The sequence below is a fragment of the Lacerta agilis genome, chromosome 6 (assembly GCF_009819535.1).
Source record: "Lacerta agilis isolate rLacAgi1 chromosome 6, rLacAgi1.pri, whole genome shotgun sequence".
NCBI classification, from domain to species: Eukaryota; Metazoa; Chordata; class Lepidosauria; order Squamata; family Lacertidae; genus Lacerta; species Lacerta agilis.
This window is the reverse complement of record NC_046317.1, coordinates 43,025,423-43,046,127: the sequence shown is the minus strand read 5'-3', so window position 1 is coordinate 43,046,127 and position 20,705 is coordinate 43,025,423. Positions and strand designations below refer to the sequence as shown.

The 20,705-nt window shown below is 45.8% G+C and overlaps 1 protein-coding gene across 1 annotated transcript; it reads left to right on the top strand.

Moving 5' to 3' along the window:
• Positions 1-377: 377 nt before the first annotated feature.
• Positions 378-16,887, top strand: LOC117048418 (cytochrome P450 4B1-like). Its single transcript, XM_033152214.1, has 12 exons — positions 378-648; positions 4,487-4,631; positions 5,424-5,468; positions 7,178-7,305; positions 8,713-8,837; positions 9,490-9,641; positions 10,841-10,947; positions 11,465-11,655; positions 12,656-12,789; positions 13,077-13,141; positions 15,019-15,101; positions 16,587-16,887. Exons 1-12 carry the CDS (start codon positions 490-492, stop codon positions 16,762-16,764), a joined length of 1,512 nt encoding a protein of 503 aa, XP_033008105.1. The 5' UTR covers positions 378-489; the 3' UTR covers positions 16,765-16,887.
• The last annotated feature ends 3,818 nt before the right edge of the window (positions 16,888-20,705 follow it).

Here is a 20,705-nt window from a genome sequence, read left to right as displayed (position 1 = left end):
GATCTAGTTGCCCGTTTTTGCGAAACATGATGCTGGAATGGGCGGACCTTTGGATCATCTTATATTTAATTCTGGGTGGATACTTTCATGACCAAGGACAGCGGCAACAATATAAGTGACGTAGGTTTTTGGGGTTGGTTTTAATGCAACCACGGAGGCTGCAATCTGACTGAGAAGCTCTACGCGTGGCAGCGGCAACAGCAGTTGCAACGCCTTTTAACCCCTTCCCCGCAGACACAGCCCCGCGCCCCCGCCGCAGAAAGCTGCTCCTATCTCTCCTTTCCAGGACCCAGAGGCCTCGGTTGCTTCTTCCTTTCTGACGGCAATCCGGTACGTTGGGCAACTGCGCGATTGCATGCACTTTGCCCCGAGGAGTTGACCATCCATAATATGAAGGAAGCGCCGCCTTCGTCTTTCGTGGGAGGCATACGCGATCGAGGCCGCTTCCTGCTCTGAAGCCCACTTGCTCCACGCCTTCCTGCTGCTGCAATGGATCTGTCGCGGATTTGGCACCTGGCGCTTGTTTTTTGCCTGACGTGCGTTCTGGTCAAAGTCATCCAGTTGCATCGCCGGAGGCAGGAGCTACTGAAGGTTCTGAGCTGTTTCCCGGGGCCCCCCACCCACTGGCTGTATGGGAACATCTCTGAGGTAGGCGAAAAGAGAGGAGACTTATTGTGCGAGGGAGAAAAGCAGCTTCAAATCCGGACGCCGCCACAGCGCACAAAGCATCGCGAGGTGGGGTGGGGGGTGAGGGATGGGTCCACCATCATCCGGAGGGCCTGACACACCCGTCTGAATCTTCCACCCAGGGCCACCCGTTCTAGGGGCGTGTGAGTGCATGTAAAAACTAGCCTACTGCGGTGCAAAGGTGACATTTACACTTGTTGTTGTTGTTGTTGTTGTTGAGTCGTTCAGTCGTGTCCGACTCTTCGGGACCCCATGGACCAGAGCACGCCAGGCACTCCTGTCTTCTACTGCCTCTCGCAGTTTGGTCAAACTCATGTTAGTAGCTTCGAGAACACTGTCCAACCATCTCGTCCTCTGTCGTCCCCTTTTCCTTGTTGTGCCCTCCAGCTTTCCCAACACCAGGGTCTTTTCCAGGGAGTCTTCTCTTCTCATGAGGTGGCCAAAGTATTGGAGTCTCAGCTTCAGGATCTGTCCTTCCAGTGAGCACTCAGGCCTGATTTCCTTAAGAATGGATAGGTTTGATCTTCTTGCAGTCTATGGGACTCTCAAGAGTCTCCTCCAGCACCATAATTCAAAAGCATCAATTCTTCAGCCATCAGCCTTCTTTATGGTCCAGCTCTCACTTCCATACATCACTATTGGGAAAACCATTGCTTTTCTCCCAAGAAGCAGGCATCTTTTAATTTCGTGACTGCTGTCACCATCTGCAGTGATCATTACTGTGCCCATTTGCCCTTCCTGGTGGAAGCTTTGCCCACAAGGAAATGTGGCTGGAAAAGGGCTGGAAAAGTTTCCCCACCCCCCACCCCCGATCCAAAGAGGTGTTGCTTGTAGTTGAGTAAAATTCACAACTATTAAGAGACATTATTATTAATGGATTGTATTACTTATTAATAAATAAAAACACACATTACGTATGTGCTTTGATTAAACAACTATCTGACTTTTAGAAGACATCTGAATGCAGCCCTGTTTAGGGAAGTTTTTAATTTTTGATGTTTTATTGCCTTTTATTTTTATTTTTATTAATATTCTGTTGGGAGCCACCCAGATGGGCGGGGTATAAATAAAAAATTATTATTGTTATTGTTATTAAGTTAACAGAAGCAATTAGAACAAGGAAGGTGCCTTTATATGGAGTCAGACCATTGGTCCATAGAGTTCGGATTGGTAGCAACTCAGCCAGGAGAGGTTATGTAACAGTAGGAAAGGTTAGGTACATTGTAAATTTCTGAAGTATGAGGCCAAACCTGAACCAGTAAGGCAGCAAACCTGACAACACAATGACTTGTTTATCTAGATTGACCAATGTCACCTTGCATGTTTATGAACCTTAGGTGGCATTCAACTGAGTTCTACTGAGACTAGACCCATTGAAATTAATGTTGATGATTAAGTTAGTTCAATAAAGTTCAGTGAATCTACTCTGAGCAAGGCTTAGTTTAATACCACCCATTGAGCCATTTACATTAACAGCCACAGCCACATTTTGCGGCATGGAGTTTGTCTTCCCACACTTCTCTGATCAGAGATTGGGATAAAGTTCTGCTCAGATGAAGCAGACCAGAGACAATATATTGTTAAGGTTTGTGGTGTGCCAGGGCTCCACTTCAAATTCCTGGACCCCCTTCCCATTTCTGGGTGCCAGATGCCGAATGTAGCAATGTAAAAATATAGGCCAAAGCAGTTTTTCTGTGTTCAGGAAATAGCCTGGAGAATTAAGTCTTGCTGTGTTTTATATCTTTTCTGTTCTGTTCTGTTCTGTTCTGTTCTGTTTATTGTTCCAGGCATTTCATGTTCCCCTTGTGCAGTTACACAATCTGCAGCTTACCTTTACACAACTCTGTTGCTTTGTTGACAGTTCTGGTGTGGTGCCAAGGAGACCTGGGTTCAAAACTCTTTGTGCTGACTAGATGACATTGGATCAGTCATCATCAGACTAACCTCTGTCATTAAATTATTGTGTGAAGTGCGGACAAAACAGTCACGGGAGGGGGAAGACTTAATTGGAGCTCTTTGGAGGGAAATAAAGGTAAAGGTAAAGGGACCCCTGACCATTAGGTCCAGTCGTGTCCGACTCTGGGCTTGCAGCGCTCATCTCACTTTACTGGCTGAGGGAGCCGGCGTACAGCTTTCGGGTCATGTGGCCAGCATGACTAAGCTGCTTCTGGCAAACCAGAGCAGCACACAGAAACACCGTTCACCTTTCCGCCGGAGTGGTACCTATTTATCTACTTGCACTTTGACATGCTTTCGAACTGCTAGGTGGGCAGGAGCTGGGACTGAGCAACTTGAGCTCACCCTGTCGCAGGGATTTGAACTGCCGACCTTCTGATCGGCAAGCCCTAGGCTCAGTGGTTTAACCCACAGCACCACCCACGTCATCGATATATATTTAAAAACGTGCAAATACAGTTTGGTGTGGTAAGGGGAAATTGGTATAGAAAAAATTAGAAATCCAGTTTTGTATGGAAAATAAAAAAATGATTAAAAATAATATAGAAATAAATAAATAAAACATGCACATAAGCCTGGGATTTAAATGGTGGCATATAAAGAAGGCTGATCGCCGAAGAATGGATGCTTTTGAATTATGGTGCTGGAGGAGACTCTTGAGAGCCCCATGGACTGCAAGAAGATCAAACCTATCCATTCTCAAAGAAATCAGCCCTGAGTGCTCACTAGAAGGACAGATCCTGAAGTTGAGGCTCCAGTACTTTGGCCACCTCATGAGAAGAGAAGACTCCCTGGAAAAGACCCTGATGTTGGGAAAGATGGAGGGCACAAGGAGAAGGGGACGACAGAGGATGAGATGGTTGGACAGTGTTCTCGAAGTGACTGGCATGAGTTTGGCCAAACTGCGAGAGGCAGTGAAGGATAGGCGTGCCTGGCGTGCTCTGGTGCATGGGGTCACGAAGAGTCGGACACGACTGAACGACTGAACAACAACAACAACAACATATGCCAGCAAAACATGATTCTTAATGATGGGGGGGGGGGAGAGAAAAACCTGCAAATCTCAATTTTATTTATTTTATCTGAAGGTTGAAGATACCTGTTGTAGCAGATAGCCATCCAAACCATGAAATCTCTGCTTAACCACACATGTCCTAATTGATATAAAATATATATAACCCAATTATGTACAATTCCCTTCTGAACTTCTGACACCAGGCTAGATCTAGACACATCCAATAGGCATTTCAGAAAAATGCATTGTATGGGTTTTTTTTTTGGGGGGGGGCAAAGTTGTTGAGCTTGGATTTGGAAAATCAGCATAAATGGCACTGAAAATCAGCATATATGGGCTGCCACTTGGCAAAAAATTAGACACATTTAGTCACAATCTGACCTAAGGTTCTTGATTGGGAAACCTTTAACCGATTTGTGCCTGGACACTGCTGGCAACTGTAGTATTCCAGATATGTCTGGAAAATCCTGTATTTATGATAACCCTATGTTGCAACCTTTATAATGAGAAATCACGTTGGCAAAAAACAGAACTCCAAAGTGCCATCTGGTGTCACAGTGTTATATTGCATGTAAAACATATAAAACGCTTTTTCTTTACCAATATGGTGAAGACATGTTTTTCTTTCTTTCAGCAGGCATTTAAATTGAAATTTAATTTTATAGTTTTGTTTTATAGTTAAACATTCCAGGTTTATTCCTGCTCCTGTATTGTGATGGATCCTAGTTCTATCACTCTCAAGCATAATTTAGATTGAATGTTTGTTCTGATCCCCTCAGGAAAATATTCCACCTTCACCTCCTTCTTTGCTCTCTTAATTTGTTGCAGCTCTTACCTGTTTCCAAGGTTTTCCGGAATGTAGAAGGCTGGAGCCTTCTGTATCCATTTGCCTTTCCTTTGTGGTTTGGGAGCTTCTCTGCCTGTGTAAATATCACACACCCTGATTATGCAAAACCATTACTTGCAAGAGCAGGTAAAAAAAATGGCATTGATATCTGGTTGATTGGGGTACATGTGCATTGTTGACATCCTAGTGATTCTGATACAACAAGCTGCAGATGCCAATGTTAAGTTCCAGTTATCAACAGTGGGAAAAAGGGAAGTCACAGATGCCAGATTATCCACCAGATCTGCATGGTGTCCCGTGTTGCCCTAAGTAAATCTGACCTATGCAGCAGAAAAACCAGGTGTAAAGTTTTCCCAAAGGAGTGGAATGGAACATCAGGAGTTGGGGAGCTGATTGTTGCTTCATCTGGCTTTTGGTAAGCCACACACACATAGCAGGAGACCCTTGTAGGACCTCTCAAGGAATGGGGCATGGTCATAGCCAGGATTTATTTTTTTGGGGGGGGGCAGCCTTGGGGGTGGCAGAACAAAGTTATCTGTGATACAATTGGTCAGTTATTTTTTCTTATTTTACTTATTTATCCCCCCCCCCCCAGGATAAAGATAGGCTAGGAGGATTGGCTGTTTCCAGCAGGCATTTAAATCACCGCAATAATGCACAACTGCATTTAGTTGCTAGCTTATTCAATTAGAATGGCAAAAGATCTGCCTGTGTTCCTATCTAGATGGACATGCAATATCCTGTGTGATTCTTTCACATGTACCATTATCCTGAATCATGTGGGAACTGGTTCGCTACATTAGTAAATGCATCACTCACAGCTTTATGGTCTCTTCTCTAAATACAGGTGAGTGCTATGAGTTAGCACTGAGTTTTGTCTTCTTTGCTCTTCTTGACTTTATTTTTTGCCCTTTACAGAACCAAAGGACAGCTTGGCCTATCGGAACATAACTCCATGGATAGGTATGTATATTTGAGGCCTTTATTATGAATAAGAATTAATGGCAGTTCACAACGGGCTGTAAATAAATAGCGTGGGTTTTCTAGGAATTAAAAAGGTGTACATTCTGGGACTGTCAGCGTGGGGGGTCCATATCTAGATTTTAAGTGTTTTGTGTTTTGTTTTGTTTTTTAATTTTCCTCTTAAGTATACTGCCCATGACATTTATTTTGGAAGATATTTAAATAAATAAATAAATAAAATCAATTATGATAGTGAATTGGATCCAGATACTAGAAGTAAAATCTACTAAGTGTTATAGAATAATAAAATTGCAGACAGGGGGAAATACACTGTTTTGTGAGCAAATTTCTCCCTATGCAGTGGGACTTCACCACCCTCTCCTCCTCCCTGCAGCCCTCATGTGCCCTCAAAATCTTTCCTAGGGGTCCCCAACCACCAGACCTGGTTTTGAGAGTGTGTGGGGTGCTGCAGAAGAGAGGAGGGGAAAGTTCTGTCGCACAAGCAGAAGCCTCTTGCACTAGCAGAATTGGAATGTGAGATACCACCCTGTTTGTTTGCAATACTTTAGCTACGTTTAGCTTTAGATATTGGAAGGAATTTTTTCATACACGGCCACAGCACAATTCTACGTTTCAAGTTTGAATTCCACACCAATCCCCATACTTATTTTCAAGAAGGGGGGGGGAGTACACTACTGTGTAATGCAGTGTCACCTTTGAGCACTGAGGCATCAGAACGACAGGTGGTATGCAGCTCAGTGAACCTCCACCTATATTTTTATAGAGCTGCTACAGGCAGAAAAAGGATAAGAGAGAGAAAAGAAAGAAAGAAAGAGGGGGGGGAGAAACCTGTAGAGCAAGGAGTAAGTATGGAAAATTCACAATAAGTTCACTCAAACCAGACCGACAGCAAGGAAGCCATAGGTGCAAACATGAAATTGAAAAGGCCTGATTGATACTACCAAATTAAGAACCCTAGGGCAGATTGTGACAAAATGTGTCTAATTTTTTGCCAAGTGGCAGCCCATATCAGCAGTGCCATTTATGCTGATAGAAAGGTAAAAAAAAGGTAAAGGACCCCTGGACAGTTAAGTCCAGTCAAATTCAACTATGGGGTGTGGCGCTCATCTCGCTTTCAGACCAAAGAAGCTGGCGCTTGCCCGCATACAGCTTTCTGGGTCATGTGGCCAGCACGACTAAACTGCTTCTGGTGCAACGGAACACCGTGATGGAAGCCAGAACACACGGAAACGCTGTTTGCCTTCCTGCCACAGCGGTAGCTATTTATCTACTTGTGCTGGTATGCTTTTGAACTGCTAGGTTGGCAGGAGCTGGGAAAGAGCAATGGGAGCTCACCTCATTGCACAGATTCAAACTGGCGACCTTATGATTGGCAAGCCCAAGATACTCAGTGGTTTAGACACACAGTGCCACCTGCGTCCTCCCCACCCCCCTGGCTGCAATAGAACTGCCACCTAGATCTTCAATCCAAGCAATCTGTGGTTCTGATTGACATCTCAAAAGCTCCCATCTTTTTCTCTACTTATATCAGGTACTTGTTTCTCCACTGACTGGAGGAAATAAACAGAGAGAAAAAGAAAACAATCGCAGCTGAATTCTGATGACTAGAGAAGATTGTTCTGTTTGATATACCAAGACTCTTATGTTTGTAGATGCTCAATTGAAAGAAAATGTATGTGTTCCTCCAGGGAAAGGCTTGCTCGTCCTGCATGGGCCAAAGTGGGCACAGCATCGAAAGCTTCTTACTCCAGGTTTCCATTATTCCATTTTGAAACCTTACGTGGCGCTGATAGCAGAGTCTACAAAAACAATGCTGGTAAGTCCTGTTGCGGGAATTGACCTAACTACTTGGCTTTGTTGGAGCATGTTGTTGTTGCTGATGCTGCTTTGTTAAAATCATTTCAATTAATATTTAACCAAAAGTTGCAATATAAAAATGAGATAGTACTATATGGTGGAGTGAAGCAACAACGCATATTTAGATCCGTGTATTGGTTACTGAAGGAGTTATTAGTCTGCTCCAACAGTAGGTGGAGCGGTACGCTATCTTAGTGTGTTAAAGCTTACTTGTCTTTCTCTGCCTGTCTGATCTAAGCCAGCTTCCTCTCTAACTTCCTCTTCTCCCCTCCACGCACCCCAAATTCATGCCATAAAATGTTGCTGTTTGTGAGGCTGACTTGATTTGCACTAGCATTCGGTTAATACTGTATTTCCCAATACTTTTTTTAAAAAATAATACTAAAAAGTGTTTACCCTCCACTCAAAAATCAGTAGGGAAGAAGACATTTGGGCTTCCATGGGGAAACAATGCCAAAGTCTTGGGACAGTTGCTGAGAAAGTTGTTGTTAGCAAGCAGCAGGATTTGTAGAATTCTAAAGTTATGAGCTGGATTATGCCTGTTTTATACACCAGATCAGTCTGTGCCAACCTGGTGCCCTCCAGGCTTCAGTTCTCATTAGTCCCAATCAGCTGAGCTAGCTGGGGCTGCTGGGAGTTTGGTCCAAAACATCTGGGGTACACCAGGCTGGTGAAGGATGCACCAGGTATTTTTTCATACCATTTATATTTACTTAAAATATCATATGCAGTTCAAGTTGGCTTTCAAAAACAGCAACATAGAAAAGGAACAAGCAGCAATCAAAGCCACAAAGAGACGAGTTTAAAACATTGTCCCATTGTTTTATCAAGGGGCTGCAGACTATATGGGAGCCATGAATAAGGGCCATTTATCTTAGGGTATAAAGCATATCAGACATGTTGCTAACAATCAAAGCTCAAGAAAAGTTTGCTTCAAATCAGTGTGTCGGGAGTCAGAAAAATGGGAAACGGATGTAGTTCTGATTCTTCTGCCACTTGATAAAGTCGCAGTAAAGTTGGATGTGCCCGAAGTCTATCCTTAATTGAGACATAGTTGCAATGTGTGCCCCAGAGCTGGGAATGAAGGATTCTCAAAAGCTGGAAGAGAAATTGCTGAGACCCAGAGTACAAAGAGAAAATGCAGTAGACAGGCTCTAGACATGCAAAATGGAGAGATCCATTATTTGGAACTTATCTGTCTTCATGCTAATATTTTCCTACTTAAAAATCCTCCACAGGGACTAGACTCTATGTGCCTTACTCTACCAGAAATCTTCAGGAAATCTTCAAGTCCTTTGGATGTTAGGCTCTTTCAGAACATCAGTGGTGAGATTAGCTATGAACCATTTCTCATCTCTTGTCTTAGGATAAATGGGAACAGCTGATCACACAAGGCAAATCAGTGGAGCTCTTTGAACATGTGAGCTTGATGACTCTTGACAGCATCATGAAATGCGCCTTCAGTTATAACAGCAACTGCCAAATGGACAGGTTAGTAGTATTAGTGTCTTTTTAGCTCTGAGAGGAAAGGCTCTTCTCACAGACTAGGAATGTACTGAGCAGTAATTTTAAAAGATACAACTGGCTCTCCTGAATTTACTTTCTGCATTCCACACCATAGTTTACTGCTCTGAAATACACAGTTGATGCCCACTTAAACTACCACATGTGGCACACAGCGTAACATCCAATGCTATTTGCACAAATGTTTGGGATTCTCTTATGATCTGATTCAGCACTGATTAGTCTGCTTATATAATTAGATGAAAACTCCAGTAGATTACAAAAACAACCAGATTTTTCTTATTATGCATAAACATTACATCATTAAGAAAATGTTGTTTATATTAGTGTAGTAACCTTTCCTTCTCAAAAATAAAATAAAATCAAACTTTTTATACAGTATGTATAAGAGGTAGCGGCAGTATTAGCAAGTGAAAAGCCAGAGCTTTCTTGCTCTCTTTTCACATTTTGAAATATTCACCTATTCAAGTGCTTTGTTGCATGCTTCCTGTATGATTTGGTGGCACAGAGCTGATTTGGTGGCACAGAGTTAACATAATGTTTTAAAACTATGCTATAAGAACAATGTTCATGGGTAAGATTTGGCATCAAAATCAGGATTTCATTATTCAACCTTCAGGGAGAATTCCTACGTCCAAGCTGTCATGGATCTGTGTTGCTTGGTGTACACCAGACTGCATCAAATCCTGGGTCAGAGTGATCTGATTTACTGGTTCACCCCTGAAGGATATCGGTTTCGGAAGGCTTGCCAGGTTGCCCATCGTCATACAGGTAATTTCCCATAATCATTCTTTTTTTTTCTCCTGCCTTAGATTTTAAAGTCAATTCAAGCAATGCCAGGCTGCTACTGACCCAGAGGATAGAGAAGCGGCCACAAACATTTACGCTTGTATCCAATGCACAGGCTAAGAAACCATCCGGTCAATGCAAAAAAAGCTGCTTGCACGATAGGACTTCTCCTCTCTTTCTCCTGCATGTCTCCCTAAATCTGTTCTGAGGGGCTTCACGTTATTTTAAAAGGTTGTGTGAATGAGGCCACTAGCTTGAAGATAGTGAATAGCTTTGTTTACCATATGTGCCTCCTATTTCTCAATGCAGCTCTTTCATGTGTAAAGGTCATGGGGATCCTCCAGAGTTTAGCATGCAAAACATTGAAATAGTCGTGAAAGAAAAGCCCATGTCATATCCACATTGTCCATTTAAAGCACTCGTATATCACTTTAGCAGATGTGGATTCCCCCGAAGACTCATGGGAACTATAGTTTATTAAGGGCCTCCTAACAATTCTCAGCAACAATTCTAACAAACTTCAGTTCCCATAAGACTTTGCGGGAAACCCTGAATGTGGTATAAGAGTCCCTGCTGCAAATGAATATAGTGGATGTGAGCATACTTGATGAAGTGTGCAAGGGATGGAGCCTTAAAAAAGAATATTAGTGGTTCATGCACATTAATTATACACTAGCATGGTGCTGATAACACCAAGGTTGCAGGTTCAGTCCCTGTGTGGGACAGCTGCATATTCATGCATTGCAGTGGGTTGTACTAGAATTCAGGCACGTTCAATAGGTAGATCACCAGATGTCTGTGGCAGATCACTGGCAGATCACTGGCTCCCCTAAAAAACGGGCCTCCCTCATTCCTAAAAAAAGCTCAACAAACAACATTGACCTGAACCCCTAAAAACAGGGCTTTCCTTCCTAAAAAAAGCTCAACAACTAAACCCTCCAAAAGGGGGTAGATCACTGCCAGTTTTTAACTCTGTGAGTAGATAGCATTCTCTTGGGAGTTGGTCACCCCTTGCCTAGATGATCCCCAGGATTCCTTCCAACTCTACAGTTCTATGATTCTTTGACAGACATTCACTTATCCAGAAATGAGTATAGGACTAAACATAGTCATTTTAATGAATCTGATCCGCGAGGTAGTAATTTCTGATGAGCTGTTATAGTATTCATTTTCCGACACAGATAAGATAATCAAAAAGAGAAAGAAATCTCTGAGGGATGAAGAAGAACTCCAGAAGATCCAGAAAAAGCGGCACCTTGATTTTCTCGACATCCTTCTCTGTGCCAAAGTGAGTAGCGGGGGGCATAGTCATTTCAATATTTGAATCTGTTGTGCCGAATATAGCTGTGATTTTCAAGTGACTTGTAATACTGGTGACCCTTTTAACTTAAATGTAGAATCTTGCAACCATCATTTGTAATTTTGTATACTCGAGGCTAGGCTTCATTAATTCATTGTCACAGAGCTTTCCTTGGAATGTTTGGAAGTTTCAGATGATGGAGAAAGCAGTGCGGAACTTTTTTTTTTTTGAGAGGGGAAGGAACAAAATATGATTGAAGGAAAATATTGCAGCAGTGTTCAAACATCTGTACTGACTTCATTTTGTCTTCAAAGAACAAATGGTGACATATTCATCCTGCCTTTTGGCACGGCAAAATGCTGCTAGTTCTGTATTCTGTGCCAAGAAAACCCACATTCTGTGAAAATGAATGTTGCAAATCACGCAGTTTTGCAGATGCACTGTGCAAAGAGTCAGAAACAATGGCTCCCTGAATGAACCCTAGGTGACATTTATCAATGTTTAGGATGAAGATGGTAGTGGGCTATCTGACGAAGATCTGCGTGCCGAGGTGGACACTTTCATGTTTGAAGGCCACGATACCACAGCCAGTGGGATCTCCTGGCTGCTGTATTGCCTTGCAGCAAATCCGGAACATCAGCAGAAATGCAGGGAAGAGGTCAAGGCCATTCTAGGGGAACGTGACACCATCCACTGGTGAGTGCGCATTTTTACTGGACAGTTTCCCCACAATACAGGGAATTCAGGAGAAGACGCCCATTTGCCCAAGGATGTGCCAATCAAAGCAGGGGTACAGTGGGGGAAAGCACTGAGCTTGCAGGAGGGACCGCCCAGCCCATCTCAAGGCTCCAGCCAGAGTTTGCCTCAGTACTTGGCTGATCCTTAACCCTAAAGTGAGTAGCAGGGGCTCCAGAAGCATTGCCTACTGATCACCCAGCCAGTCTCCACTGCTTTGTCATTGCTGCCTATAATTTGTGTGAGAGAGAGGCAAAGGGAGAGACAAATCCCTTTCTCCCCCCTTTTTAATTTATTTTTATTTTGACAAAGTAATAATCATAAATAAATAAGAATAAAAATATGCACTCCACCTCCAAGACCATTCCATCGTAACTATTCTGCCTCCCAAAATTTCAACACCCCTTGCAATGGTTTGACCCCTTTCCTTTTTAACAGTACATATTCTACAAACACCCTCCTTATCTCCTCAGAATCATTTCTCCTGCATATTCCCCGCCTTACCTTAATGGCACATGTTAAGTTATCATTAATAGCTATATCGCACACCTCTTTATACCATTCTTCCATTTTATATTCTGCTTGCCCCTTCCACTTCCTAGCTATAATAAATCGTGCAGCTGTCAATAAATTTGTGAGCGAGTCCTTCATAGCCTGTGAACCTTCCACCCCATCATAAGTTGATAATAATGCTACAATTCCCTTTCTTCCGCTCTGCCCCACCCTTTGCCCGCATTGCATTTTCACATTGTGTTGGTGGCATTGTGTTAATTAGCATTTGGTTCTCCTGCAGTTATTGTGCTCCATCTGCTGAGGGAGCGTAGGACTCTCAACAACATTAGGGTGGCATAACAGCTCCTGGCATAGTGAGAACACAGGACTGGTCTGCCTGAGGAACAGAGCTGGGCTGCTTGGGATGAACTTTCACCTGTTTTATTGACTTGCCTTTCTTTTTCCTCAGGGATGACCTTGGCAAGATGACCTACTGCACCCAATGCATTAAAGAGAGTCTCCGCCTTTACCCTCCAGTGCCAGGAGTTTCCCGAGAGCTCAGCAAACCTATCACATTCTTTGATGGACGGACTTTACCTGAAGGTTTGCTTCATTTTGTTCCTCTCACATAGCCAGAATTTTTCTTTATAGATGTGACCCACACTGTCTTCAATTTTAAAAGCGAGTCATGGATTATAGCAAGAGCCCTCAGGCAATGAATCACTTCTCCTAGGTGAATTCAAGATGGTCATTACAATATTCAGCGACTTTAAATCTTAAGCTTTGCTGCCTCAAACCCACTTTAACACTATGGTTACTCCCTCAACAAACAGATAACCCAGGGCCTTGTAACAAAACTTGACATTTTTCCCACGTTGATTGCTTCCCAGGAACTTGGGTTGCGATAAGCATTCATCTCATCCACAAGAATCCCAGCATATGGAAGGACCCTGAGGTATGGTACTTTGGTATTCTAGCTATTTTACTTTAAGGCAACAATGCTCCTTCAGTTTGCTAGTGTGAAGTCATTGCTAAATACTATTCACTCTGCAAAAACAAGCTTTCAGTGCAGCAAATGTCCTCCTCATCCATAATCAGTTCATGGATGAGGGAGGTCTTGCTCCAAGACGACCCGGCATTCAGCAATACCAGCTGCAGACCTAAGGGCTGGCTGCAATTCCCCATATTGGAGGAGGGGCTGACACATGGCACAGTCACAAACTGCCTGTGCCGTGTACCCCTTACCTGGCCTGCCCCACCTCCCACACCATACCTCCCCTCTACCCTGAACCCATGTGATTGGTTCCCAGTTCTCTCCACAGCTCCTCTGCTCCCAAATACATCTCCCCTCCCTAAATAAAAACAGCAAGAACAACAAATCCACACAAAATGTCTCCGACATCCTCAGCAGCCTCAGTTTTGTAGCTGCAGTCTGTCCAGTCCCCACACTTCTAGTCCAGGTGAAAGAGGCCCGAAAGACAGGGAGCAGGTCCCCTAAGACTCACAGCCAAGATAGTGTGGAGTGCCTTCCATCAGCTTTGACTGGTAGCCCAGCTGCACCCTTATCTGGATAGGGATAACCTAACTTCTGTTGTCTACAGGGGCGTAGGAAGCCTCTGCGCTGCCCGGGGCGGCGGCGGCACGGAGGCACCCCCCTGGGGGAGGGGCACGACGCGTAGGTCATGACGTCGGTGTGACGTCACGATGCATGTGGATGCCTCTGAAAGGGGGAAAATGGGAAGCTTTCCCTTTTCCTGGCTTTTTTCTGTGTGGGGGTGGGCCAGCGAGGAGGGGGCGTCACGCTTGTCCCTGGCATGACGCCCCCTTCTCGCTGGCCCACCCCCCGCCGAAAAAAGCGACAGAAAGGGGAAAAGGGGAAGCAGAGCTTCCCTTTCCCCCCCTCCCAGTGGTTTTTTTCAGCCCAAGGGGCGGGCCAGCGAGGAAGGGGTGTCACGCTTGTACCTGGCATGGGAGGGGGGGGAAGGGAAGCAGAGCAGGCGCGTTCAAGTGCCTCCTTTGCCTCCCCCTTTCCCCCTCCAGTGGCTTTTTTTCTGTACGAGGGGCGGGCCAGCGAGGAGGGGGTGTCATGCCAGCGACAAGCGTGACGCCCCCTCCTCACTGGCCCACCTCTCGCACCGAAAAATAGCCACTGGAAGGGGGAAAAGGCGGCATGCCTCCATTAAGGGCCCGCCCGGCAGGGTGGGGTGGGGCCGACCAAAGTGTCACCGCCCCTCCTCTGGAACCCGGGGTGGACTGCCCCCCGCCCCCCTTGCTACGTAGGGACTGGTTGTCTATCTTCTGGTAACCTCTAGGTTAGATTACTGTAATGAGCTATACTTAGGGTTGCCTCTGAAGACAGTTCAGAAACTTCAGCTGGTGCAGAATTCAGCAGCCAGGTTGCTCACAGGGGCAAGCTGGTTTACACCATTCCTGTCCTGATTGCACTGGCTGCCAATTAGTTTCCAGGCCCAATTCAAAGTACTGGTTTTGAGCAATAAAGCCTTAGACAGCTCAAAACTGCAATACCTTAAGGGCCACCTCTCCACATATGAACCGCCCCAGTCCCCGTGATCGTCACCTGAGGCCCTTCTTTGAGTGCCTTCTCCCTGAGGGGTTCAGTAGGTGGCAACAAGAGAACAAGCCTTTTCTGCGGTGGCTCCTGGCTTGTGGAATGCTCTCCCAGGTGCCTTCATTGCATATTTTTAGGCACCAAATAAAAATGTTTCTCTTCCACCAGGTGTTGGGCTGATTAACATTCTATGGCTTTTAAAATGTCAAACTGATGTTTGGGGTTTGTTTCTTTTTTTAAAACAATGAATGCTTTCATTTTAGGTGTTTGATCCTCTGAGGTTTTCTCCTGAGAATGTATCCAACAGAAACTCTCATGCCTTCCTGCCTTTCTCTGCTGGGCCACGGTGACGTTTATATAATATAGATGTAAACTAGAGCAGTGCTTAAGATATTAAAATGTAGTGGAAAAGCTAAACTCTGAACAGCACAGAAGACTCTGTAAGCTTGGCATAGTGAAGATGACTTTAATGTGCATTTTTAGCATGGGGGATATCAACAAAGTCACTTCTCAGCAGCTCCAATTTTGCAGAGAGGTAGTCGTTAGTATCTTCCATCTATGGGGGAGGTGAGGGGAATCATGCAGGAGTTCTGGGTAAGGTGGCATCCAGGTGCAGGGCATGAATGCTACTTCCAAACCTCCCCTGCTACTTTGGCCACTCCACTAGTCTACTTTCTTTCACCCCATATGCTCCTCTCCTCTCTCCCTGCCACTGCTGCTCACTTTTTTTCTCTTTTAAAGCTATTTGGCATCTGGGTTGCTCCTTTCTCCCTCCCCAGTTTCTGCCTTGCTTGTGGCCCAGAGTCATTTCTGGGGGAAGGTGACTTCCTATCAGTTTGCCACTGCCACTTGCTCTCTCACATCACCCCCCACCCACAAACCCCTGTCTGGGCTGCAGGGCCCAGCACTTTGGCCTGAATCTCTGCACTGCCCCCTACTACTTCACAATTCCTTTGGGAAAGAGGTTCCCCACCCCTGCCTTTGGCTGACAGGCACTTTAATTTGGGCTTATCCCCCAATGCTCTCTGCACATATATTCCCACCTACAGGGGGGGGGGAGAACATCCTCCCTCTGCCCGGGAACCAGAGTCCCTTATGGATAATCTTATGAGAGTTGCCTGCCAGTGATGGGGGGGGCAGGTGTATAGGATGCAGTAGGTGTGGCCAGATCCTGAAGTTCCCCACCCCTGACCTAAGGTGGAAATGATGCCAAAAGTGTATGTGGGTGGGTGGGGGGGGTAGAGCTGCTCCCCCTTCTGCCATGCTCACAGCATGCTTCCATTTGCACACACAAGCATCCCCAAGCATTATCCCCACCCATCTGTATTTACACATGCACCTGTCTGGATGTGTGTGCGCACCCAGCTTTTTTCTCTTTTCTTTGCTATTCATCCTCCCCTCCTCTCTTTATCTCTTCCCTTTCCCAGCAGCCTCCCTATCCCTCACCTGTAGGATAGTTAGAAAGAAGCTTCCATTGACATCAGTGGAATTCCACCCCTGTTTTCAGTGGAGGGAAGCAGGTGGGGGAAAGGATGGCTATTCCTTCCCTCTTCAGCTCCCACACCCTGAAAACCCCCTGCCCCCCCTCTTCAAAGCAGGACCTGGGGGGGGGGGAGGAAGGACCTATTTGTGCAAACGAGACTTTTTTTGGCAAGCCAAATTGCCACACCCAGGGGGTCAGCTGTTGCAGGGGAGGTCATGGGCCACATCAGACAGTCCAGGGAGGTTCTTCAGCCTTGCGCCAAGGGCATTTACAGGAAGGTTCAGGTTTAGCATTGAGTCTCCGCAAGCTGAGGTTCTCTGTTGTAACCCTCTCTCTTTGTCCTTCCAGGAACTGCATTGGGCAGCAGTTCGCCATGAACGAGATGAAAGTGGCCCTGGCCCTGACTCTGCTTCGGTTCGAGCTTTCGCCTGACCCGACTCGGCCTGAGCCTATCCCCATCCCTCAGATCGTCTTGCGTTCCCACAAAGGGATACACCTTTGCATGAAGAAAGTGGCACAAATCTGAAGCCGTGGCAGGAATAAAGTGCGGTGGAAGACTTGGAGCGGGACGTCACATAATTCATTTGGTGCTTCAATAAAAGCCGTTTGTGGCCGAGCACATCGAAGCTGTAGATTGCCGGCCTGCAAATAACGTTTAACAGAGGCTTTATTTTGTACCGAGGAAAGCCAGCGACGTTGGCTCCACCTCCTGGCGATTCACTCCTGGTGGGATCCCAGCAAATTGCTCTCGTTTTCCTTCTCCACTGTGAGCCTCAGCAGTGGCTGGGGTAGGAAGACTCAGTGAGTCCACTGAGACAGAGGGTGAGAAAGCACCTTGAGCTGAGCCCTGGCTGTGCTGTGCGAGGACTACCCAGGCTCCATGAACGGTAGAGCTGTTTCAACTACCAAGTGATGCTTCTTTGGGCAAATCCAGGCTGCTGCTATTTGGGGAGCGGGTTTCAGTCACATACCGGCAGATTCAAGCTGTGCCATTATATCTGATTGGGAAGTCTTGCGCGACAAACCCACTCTCCCAAAATAATGAAAGAGATGGAAAGTGTGGGGTACCACTTCCTTCGATGCAGCCTTGCATAGCTTGTCTGGAAACATTCAGGGGGTGCAGGATTCAGCTTCGTTGTTGCATGCATGGAATGAGGTCCACTCATGCAATGGGACTTGCCCCCTTATTCCCCCCCATGCACCCCCCACAACCCCTAAATCTGCTCTGGAGGGTTGGGGGAGGAACCCAGTACAGATTTAGCAGGTGCATGTCAGGAGGAGAGAAGGGAAAGTGCCATTGTGTGGGACATTGTGGGAAGGAGGCGGTTGATTTGTTTTTGTTTTATTATGTATTATGTATTTTGTGTTTTCATTTTGTGACCTTTGGATGAAGGGTGGTATACAAATCTAACATATCACCATCATCATAATTAATAATAATAGTAATTGTGTGAGTGGGCTTCATTCTGTGCATGCACACCCCACCTCAAACAATGTTGATTTCCACCTAATGGCTAGACACATTATCTGGAAGTGCCCTGCCTTTAAGAACTGAACCAAAGTGTGTGTGTGGGGGGGGGGTATAAGTGGAATGAAAACAAAGAGCCTGACAATTTTTGCATGCAGGGCTCTTCTAGCCTTAGATGACCCTGTTACTTTGACCCTCCACTCTTTCTGTGCAGGTTCAGTGGTGCTTCTGGGACTAGCTCTTTCAGCCTCCCAGCATGAGTGCTAAACTCCTGCAATCCTAGTTCCTCCCACATCTTCCTAACAAACAAAGGAGCAGTGCTGCAAACCCCACCCTTTCCCCTCCTCTGCCACCCAGACTTTCTTCACCAGTTTCACTTTCCCATTGACCTGACTATGAGATATTAAATAAAAAAAAAAAACGCTGGTCCCAAGACTCTGGGTCCTGGGACCCTTTAAATAAGATCTGAGCAAAATTGGTGGAGCAGCAAATGGTTTATTGATCTACAGTGGTACCTCTGGTTATGAACTTAATTCATTCCGGAGGTCCGTTCTTAACCTGAAACCGTTCTTAACCTGAGGTACCACTTTAGCTAATGGGGCCTCCGGCTGCTGCCATGCTGCCGCCACCGCCGCCACACAATTTCTGTTCTCATCCTGAGGTAAAGTTCTTAACCCGAGGTACTACTTCTGGGTTAGTGGAATCTGTAACCCGAAGTGTTTGTAACCCGAGGTGTTTGTAACCCAAGGTACCACTGTACATACATTTCTTGCAAGAAATGGGTGTCCAAAAGCAGGCAAGTTCAGTAAAACACAAGCATATGTTCCCTTCAACTGAATGCAAGTTCCCTCCCCTGCCTCCCCATTGGTTGGGGCATGCAGGATTTACAGCCTATCATGACTGCCTAATTAAAGTACAGTGGTACCTCAGTTTACGAACTTAATCCATTCCGGAAGTACATTCTTAAACCGAAACCATTCTTAAACTGAGGCGTGCTTTCCCTAATGAGGCCTCCCGCCATCGATGCCCTTCTACCTTTTGGATTCTGTTCTTAGACTGAGGTAAAGTTCTCAAACCGGGACACTACTTCTGGTTTTGCGGAGTTCATAAACTGAATCGTTCTTAAACAGGACTGTTCTTAAACCGAGGTACCACTGTACTAAAATCTCCGCCTCTGTTGATATCTCCCATTCCTCTGAATTCAGAGACTGTCACCCTTAATTACTTTGGTCCTTATAAGGAAACATGTTCCTATGCCCTTACACATCTACCCAAGCGATAAAGCCACATCCCAACCACACAGAGGCGGAGCTAGCTGCTCCAGCACCCAGAGCGGTGTGACCCGGGGTGGGTCTAGCTGCTCGTTGGAGCGTCCCAGGGGGCGGGCCTAGTGTCCCGGGGCACCGTCCATGGCGAGTGTCTGGGGGGGCGATGTCACCCCCCAGGGATGACACCCAGGGTGGACTGGTCCCACCACACCCCTTTCCTCCACCAGTGCAACCACACTTTAGGCATGTACAGTGGTACCTCGACTTACGAATTTAATCCGTTCCGAATGCACATTCGTAGGTCGAAAAATTCGTAAGTCGAAAAAAGCGATTTCCCCATAGGAATGCATTGGAAACGAAAAATTTGGAAAAATTCGTAAGTCGAGTAAACCACATCTAAAATTCGTAAGTCAAGTAAACCCCATCTAAAACCGCCAACAGATGTCCATTCGTAAGTCGAAAAATTTGTGTGTCGAGTAATTCGTAAGTTGAGGTACCACTGTACAAGTTTCACCCGGCTGAAGCATCTAGATAAACCACATTCTAGCAGCAAGTTGCCCTGTTCTTAGACATTCTAACCTAAAGACCATAAAGATAAGCCTCCAAGTGAGTCTGCGGTTTATTAGCTGCTGCAACCTTCTCTTCTCTTCTGCCTTTTATGAAAAAGTGACATTTTCCTTTTCTTACACTGATCATGTGGATGTCAGCCTGAACCAAGTCAAAGCAGCTATTCTTTTGTGGAATCCTGGGTGTGGTTGCTACATCTATGCCCTTGTGATAAAAAGTGCAGCATCTGTCCACTGGTAAGCAGCATGGGAGGATTTAAAACCCAATGTTTGAAGTGGCACTGCAAGCTTCCTGCCACTGACAGCCTCCTCACTTGTATGAACTTAAGCTGTTTGTTCCAAAGCATATAGGTAGGGTTCTTTAATACCCTTTCATAGAATAATCAAATTGTAGAGTTGGAAAGGACCCCAAGGCCCACCTAGCTCAACCCCCACAGAGATAAATAAGCCTTGGCAGACAACCATCCAACCTCTGCTTAAAAACCTCCAATGAAGGAGAGCCCACCACCTTCTGGAGTCAGTGTTGAACAGGTCTTACCGTGGATTGCAACATAGGCTTAGTGAGCGTATTCTCTCCTGCTGTACCTGATCTTCTCACATGAGAGCTGATATGCATTGCATGCCCTTCAACATTACTTCGATGAAAATAAGGACACCAGTCCGGGCTTTGAGGTGCAGCTCTTCTGCTCCAAATGGCTCTGGCAGGTGCCCAGCTCTGCCTCCAGCACAGCGACTTTCTTCTGCAAGGTCAACAACATAGCGCTCAGTTGTCCCAGAAGAAGAAGAAGAAGAGTTTGGATTTGGTATTCCACTTTATCACTACCTGAAGGAGTCTCAAAGCGGCTAACATTCTCCTTTCCCTTCCTCCCCCACAACAAACACTCTGTGAGGTGAGTGGGGCTGAGAGACTTCAGAGAAGTGTGACTAGCCCAAGGTCACCCAGCAGCTACATGTGGAGGAGCGGAGACGCAAACCCGGTTCCCCAGTTTACTAGTCTACCACTCTTAACCACTACACCACACTGGCTCTCAGAGCTTTGGCCATCCTTCAGCCAGTGGTGGAGCAAGCTGATTGGGCGGCTGGGGCAGCGTGCATGCCCTGCACCCAGGGGTGCGGCCAGCCAACCACAGGGTGGGGTGAGCCATTGCAGGACGCTCCGCAGGGC